The sequence below is a fragment of the Clupea harengus genome, chromosome 25, assembly GCF_900700415.2.
Source record: "Clupea harengus chromosome 25, Ch_v2.0.2, whole genome shotgun sequence".
Lineage (NCBI taxonomy): Eukaryota > Metazoa > Chordata > Actinopteri > Clupeiformes > Clupeidae > Clupea > Clupea harengus.
This window is the reverse complement of record NC_045176.1, coordinates 10817604-10824746: the sequence shown is the minus strand read 5'-3', so window position 1 is coordinate 10824746 and position 7143 is coordinate 10817604. Positions and strand designations below refer to the sequence as shown.

The window sequence follows — 7143 nt, the reverse complement described above, 5'->3', positions numbered from 1 at the left end:
AAGGATAGCATTGTTCATAGAATGCATTGTTCATTTTGTGGAGGACCTTCAATGATGAATCACTGACCTGAAGCTACGCCTCGACTTGTTGAAGTTTAAACTGCCTTTTTGACTTCACACACATCACTGCATTTCACTTAAGGCAGGAAAGTTATTTGCACTATAAATCGGAGAATATCACTCACACACACCACAAAACATTGGTGCACTCTTCTTGTGCACAAGACCTCACAAATTGAAAAGGGTGGAATAGAAGAGATATTTAATGGGGCACGTCGCCACCTGGTGGTGGCTTTGAACACCTACAATTCAGCCTTAAATCATTTTAGGTCATCTTCTCTTGTTATTTCCTTAGCCTGCTCTGGGATGTCACAGTCTTGATAGTGGAGTCTCTGTCAGGATTAACAAAGGAACCTGGAGGAGGAGGAGAGGGGGGGTTGTGAAAGCATAGAAGCCTTCCTGACTGAAGCAGCACAACTGCATTAGGCCTGCCTGTCTCCCCCAGCAGGGAGTACTGCCAGCGGCCTGATAACAACTGGAGCCATAACATACCACAAATCCCAAGTCAATCTGTCTAACACACACACACACGGCTCGAGCCATGAATGACACTTGATTGTCTGTCTACACTCTGGTGGGCAGGAATCAGACTGGCCAACTGGACCTATCTGCTGAGGAGATAACAAAGAGCTTCTGCTGGGATTTCTTTTCTGAACAGGGACTCTATCAGTCACATGCATTGGTTTAACTGTTGAAAAGCCAAAGGACGCATAAAGCTAGTTAATCCACATAAAGGTTTCCAGTTTGCCTGTAACCCCATAGGAAATAGCTGTATAAAACACAAGGAAGGGTAACAGCTCTGCTTTATCGGAAGTAGTTGCAGGACACAGGCTGCTCTTTCTTGTTTTTTTGTTCTGAGGAAAGTGCCAATGCAGACCTTAAGTCTTCCTATTTACATTAAGGTACTACCCCCCCGCCCCCCACTGCACTAAAGCCTGAATTAAGTGAAGAGATTTCTAAAGAATCATAAAACAGACATTAGTCTGAGAATTTGATTGATTCTACGTCATCCCTCAAGGGCCACTCAGCCTTGAGCTTAACAGCGCGTTCATTTACAGAGTTCAACCAGAAACGAACGAGCGATACAGTATCACCGCGGGCCTTAATATCTGCCGAGCGCCGACTTGAACTGACAACAGTGAGATAATATTACGTTCGGCGCCTGTTCAGCGAATCTCATTCCAGCACATTGAAAACGTTGCAGGAGAAACGGAGCAGTGGCACTTTGCACGGGCTATTGTAAACACGGTGGAGTACGAGCCAGCGAGAGGGGGGGATTGGCTCATACGAGTGAAGCTAAGAGCCATTAAGATTATGAATGAGGACTCGGCCGAGTCTGATCGGAATGCTTTCTACTTGGATCCTCTCAAGGCTGGGAACATGCATCAGATGCGGGGGGCTGTCACGGCTGCCGTTCCGGGAGAATGCATCCACATCATTAGGGGTAATGGGGCCCCCGTCTGGACAGATGGGGCTCTACACTACTTACTGTCAGGAGCTCTTGCGTTGGCAGTTTTTATTTGCTTGCCTGAATGGGACACCCGTCTCGTGTGTGTGTGTGTGTGTGTGGGTATGAGTGAGAGATGGTAAGTGGAGAGAGGGACAGTATCGGGAAGGACATGGCAGCACTAAGCCATCGTTGCAGCAGTACCCTCATGACCATGGCGGTTGTTAAAAAGAATAACTACTGACACAAAGCGTTTCTTTAGACCTTTATTCAGCGATGCATTTATTTTCATTTAAAAGCACTTAACAATACAGAGTGACGGCATTTTAATGATACAGGCTAAACCGCATACAACAAAAACATTCATGCCAAATATGAGAGTAGTGAAATTTTTGAAACCAGGAGAGTGTTACAAACAGAAATAAGGTATAAAATAGGCCTTTACTGTAACACGGTACAATACTACCATTAAAGTACGTTAGTGCATCTAGCTTCAAATGTCAATATGATAGTTGAAAAATGATAAAAAATTGGTTAAAAAGGCAAAGTATGAAGCTACTTTTTCATAAATCTTTTTTTCCCCCAAAAGGACCTTTGCACTGGCAGGCAAGATGGCGATGAAACGCATCACCAAGACCATCTGATTTGCAAGAGGCAGCCAGCTCTGCAACCCTGCCCTCAGACACTGGACTGACCAAACACCTGCACACACTCAAGCCAACTCATTGGCGTCCTCTTTTCTCCTCACAATGGTTGAAAAACAGGACATGTGACTGGAGACAGTAATTAGTTCGGTTTGACTTGTATTAGGCTGAATATAGTCTAGAAAATACTACAGAACTAAAACCAAAAAAAAAAGTTTGATGTCAATCAAATTTCCATCTTTTTTTTCCTTTCATAATTTTTCTTTTTTTTCCCATTGAGGCTGACAGCTTTGGAGAGAAAAAATGCTACCCCTTTAGACAATCTGAAACATCCCTCATTCTATATCTTGGTAACAATATAAAATAATTTATTCTAACACTACTAAAGTAGAGGCTTTGAAGTCTTGGCTTTATATTAGATTGTACTCTCTAGCTCATTTTCACCGTTTTTTTTCATGATACAATAAAATAAAATGGTATTTTTTTTAAAAACAGGTAAACAGCACCCTATCCCTAAGGATGTCGTAGTGTTCTTTTTGGAAGCAATGGCACAGAATCCTCTATGGTCATTAGCAAACATTTAGAAAAAAAAAAAAAAAGCTTCATAGCCTCATTGTCCCTAAGCTTGTAACGTGATGGCAGGGGGTGAGAATACATGCCTTACCAAAACAATCCAGTTACAAGCCTTAGACAACAATGAAAACACTGTGTAACAGCACAATTTCCATCAGTGGCGGGGGGGGGGGGGGGGGGGGGTAATGTGATGTTACAGTAATACTCGAGGCTCGTGTGTCATTCATGTGAGAAGTGTTGGGGCCCACTGTAGCCTCTGTGCACCTCCACAGAGCATGTGGGTTGAGCTTGCACCGCCTAACGTGATCACGGCAAGGACCGATTTGCCTCGACTTTGGGGGTTTCACTACAGGACCCAAGCAGCCTGATGGACTTTGTCTCAGAGCACGTCCATTCAAGGAAGGGACAAAAAAAAAAAAACTTTGAAATGTGACTAGGAGAACACTAGCGGGCTCAAATTGGCCTCCGAAAGGCCTTAGGCGGTTTTACGACAAATAAGCAACTGGCATGACTGTGTGCTGCGTGTGGAGCCAGAGTTCTGCTATACGGACCCCGAAAGTTGGGAGATCCACAAAGGGGCAGCGTCCTCTACAGCTAGGCTTGCATCAGATTACATTATTGAAGAAAAAGAACAGGTAGCAGGAGGCGAACACAGAGCTTTGTAGCGATGTGGGGGTGGAAGGGGATGGGACGACGACTGCATGCTCACATATGCAGTGACATTTAGAAGTCTGAGGTCAGAGGCACACACTGCGAAGGACTCAGTGGAACCCCTTTCTGTACACAACAGAATTTGCCACCTGGTGTTTACAGTCTCAACAATCCATGGAGTATCCATGGTGACCAACCTTGGGTGACAAGAGATCAGCAGACGTTTGGGGGCAGCAGGGGCCATCTGAGAACCTTTAATGCTGAAGACAAGTGTTCAGCTGAGATGCACAGACAAGGATGAGGCATTTATTTACATTTTTTTTTTTTGCTGGTTGTTTTTTTTTTTTGCCAAAGTAGACAAACCAGGATTGCTTTGCAGGACAAGTCTACACCTTAACACTGATGACTGACAGCTTAGCGAGAGACGTGGAGAGTCTTGCAGACACAGGAGCGCTCGCTGTGTTCATGAGAAAAGTGGCTGGCTGGCTGGCTGGTTGAGGAGCGGTGAAGTTGAGGAGGCCCGAAAACAAAGCCTGGGGCTCTAATAGAGCAGTATGCGGCGCTCGATGCCCTTGCGACAGATGGGACACTCGCTCATGCGGTCTCCGCACAGCTGGCAGGTGCCGTGGCCGCACATGAAGATCATGTTCTTCAGCCGGTCCAGACACACCGGACACATGGTCTGTGGGAAAACAAAAACACACAGTGCACTTAGATGGCCCAACAGAGCTGAATCTGTAGAAAATATAAGCAGCTTTCAAGTAACTCGTAAACCGGCTATGTGCTATGGCTAATCGCTACTAGCGCAACAAAGCATACACCACTAGTGAGGGTAATGAAAAATGACATTCATGGTGTCAAGCACTCTCTGTGTGTAAGCAGTTGGCACTGCCCTCTTACTAACATCCCGGCCTCTCCATAGGTAAGAACAATGCCCACTCTCTGTGTGTAAGCAGTTGGCACTGCCCTCTTACTAACATCCCGGTCTCTCCATAGGTAAGAACAATGCCCACTCTCTGTGTGTAAGCAATTGGCACTGCCCTCTTACTAACATCCCGGCCTCTCCATAGGTAAGAACAATGCCCTCATCTCTGTCCTCACCCTCACCTGCTCTTTGATGTCCTGCAACTGCTGCTGCAGCTTCTGCACGTCGGCGTTGACGTTGGTGTTGTCCTTGTCCCTATTAAGAGCTGGGATGTTGTTTGCGGCTGCAGGGGGGGGGAAGAGAGAACACGCCCTTATTACTCCACAGCCAATCAGAGAGAGGTGTGCAAGGTACATACCCGACAGACCTCCAGGGGTGCAGTCCGTCAGTAGACCCTGGCTTGGCCCGGCCTGCACAACCTGAGCCCACACCTCCACAACAAGAGGAGCAGGAGCAAGTCTACTGCCACTGGCATGCTAGCTATTGGGCTGGCAAACCATGAGGCTTCCATGCAGGGGTTTGAAGGATCGGATAAACACACACAGAGATAAAGACAAAGCCTAGAGTTGTTCTACACTGCACATCACGATCAACATGGGAATTTACATGGCCACTATAGATGTCTATTGAGATAACTTACAGTGGCGACTAAGCACCTGTCAAATGTCTTTACTGTGCTTCATGGTAATAAAACACTTATCAAAGGAATGCCTCAGGAATGGACACAAAGACACCTTACTGTACTGTATTAGTTAGCCACTACCAGGCTGGGATTGTGGTTAGAACAGACATGAACGTGTGTGTGTGTGTGTGTGTGTGTGTGTGTGTGTGTGTGTGTGTGTGTGTGTGTGTGTGTGTGTGTGTGTGGTGTGTGGTGGTCTAAAGGCCTCATGAGCCAAATGAGCTGGCCCAGTCAGAGTTTGAGAGGGGGGTGGGGTGGGGGTGGGTTTATTCGGGGGTTATTCGGGAGTGGGGTGGGGGGTTAAAATACTTACACCAACTTATCGCCAGATTGTTGGGCTGGACAAGTTCCTGGGACCCCCCTGCCACTGAGTTATTGGCGCCTGCTGAGAAGCAACCAGTCAGAGTGTTACGTAAAGCACAGCCCACCAGCGCCTCCTGAGGGCACAGCCTCAGCATGGGCTCCCCGAACAGGGAGCAGAGGAGCGGTGGCGAGAAGGAGGAGAGGGAGAGCATAGGAGAGGAAAGTGGTCTGAGCGACAGATAAAAGAGCTAGCCACAGCAGAAATAGAGTAGTGCTGCTGCTGCTGCTGCTTTTGGTGAGAGGGACTAAGAGTAGCGGGGGTGAGGGGGGAAGAAAAGATGACACAAAGTTGGCTTGTGGGGCCATTAAAGTATTATTTGAATGTGTTGTCTGACCTCTGTGGGCGGTTGGTAGAGTTTGGGGTAGGGAGCATGGCTCTGCTCTTTCACTCAAGGCACCTTTAAGGTAGGAGCAGAAAAAATTCAAGAAGAAGGTGAAGGGGGTTAGGAGTGAGAATTAAGAGTACAGGAGAAATACTTAAAAACTGTGAACCAAAATGCTAGGGGAGTTGGGGAGGTTGACTTCCCCCAATCACACAGCACGGTCTCATCAGTGATTGCTACACACTTTACACAAAAAATTGTACAAAAATGACACGCACAATGCATGTCCGTCCGGGCGGACCTAGGCCCAGCACTCTGGGAACGAAAGTGGGTTTGCACTACTGTGGCGGCTGGCACAGAACCCCACACGAAAAGCAGGTGGCATTTAAAAGCATAGCGCAAGGTTGCACGGCATTGGCTGGCCTGGCATGACGACGTGAATGGAGGTCCTCAGGTGTGACGGCTGGGCAGGCAGAGAGAGAGAGAGCGGTGTGTGCTGCCGGTCCCGAGTGTGCGGGTGGGCTGACCTCCCCTCTGGCAGGGCTATTTCAGGTTTATGGGCCTGTTCCGCCACTAAAGTCTTGTGCATGGGGAAGGGGGGGATCTGGTCTGCTAAGACTGTGAGCGTGGAGGCCTGGCGGGAAGGGGCTGCCGCCCGGAGCCGCTGCCCGCCACAGTGACTGATGCAGGGGGAGAAGAATCCCTTCTATGGTGCGATCCATCTCCCCCTGCTCCTGGAGCACCAGACAGAGATGACGCGCGTGTGGGTGTGAGGGGACGGAAAAAAGGCCTCTGCTTATCCCCGCTTGTGTGAGGGTCACCATTAATGCTGCGCTCTGTGTGTATGTGTGTGTGTTTGTGTGTGTGTGTGTGTGTGATTTAGTACTAAAGCCCCACTCAGTGTATAAAGTGGGGGATGGAAATGGTGGATAAGCAGCATTCCACTATTGCTTAGACTACGTGTGCACGTGTATATATGAATGTGTGTGTGTGTGTGTGTGTGTGTGTTACTGTGTGCACCAGTGTTTGAGTGCAAACAGGGATAGATGTGTTTGACTTGTGCACTTGGCTACAGAGAAACAGATCCCTTCGCAGATTAATCTCTTTTAAGAAGTGAACTTGCACCAGTTTCCCTTTTAACTCAAATCAAACCAACAAATGGGACCATGGGAAATGTTCTCTACGGCTACGGAACAGATGATAAAGTAACCAACACAACGAGAACTTAATACGGAAACCAATTTTAAAAAGCTGGATGGAGGAATGATCCAAAAAACGTCATTCATAACCACGGACACAAAAAAAAAAAAAAGGAACGGACAAAGAAAACATCAAAGGACCAATGGAGCCTCCAACCCATCTCCGATCTATCCATCACATCCAGGATAGTAAGATAGAGGGTAGAGAGGCAGACTGCTTTAATCCCCCTGGAGCAGGATAAAAACACCATGCACTGGTCTCAACCCATGGCCGAG

At 47.5% G+C, this 7143-nt stretch overlaps 1 protein-coding gene across 4 annotated transcripts in view; it reads right to left on the bottom strand.

Annotated features, from left to right (window-relative positions):
* Window positions 1-1760: 1760 nt before the first annotated feature.
* Window positions 1761-7143, bottom strand: part of mib1 (MIB E3 ubiquitin protein ligase 1) — a 56152-nt gene continuing 50769 nt past the window's right edge. For 2 of the 4 annotated variants that reach the window (XM_012827957.3, XM_012827956.3), the window contains 4 exons: window positions 5681-5743; window positions 5296-5367; window positions 4483-4583; window positions 1761-4057 (listed from right to left, as the gene is read on the bottom strand). In XM_012827957.3, the coding sequence (XP_012683411.1) occupies window positions 3917-4057; window positions 4483-4583; window positions 5296-5367; window positions 5681-5743 (377 nt within the window). In that variant the 3' untranslated portion in view covers window positions 1761-3916. The remainder of the gene's footprint in view (window positions 4058-4482; window positions 4584-5295; window positions 5368-5680; window positions 5744-7143) is intronic. The other 2 variants (XM_031562911.2, XM_031562912.2) reach the window with 2 other exon arrangements.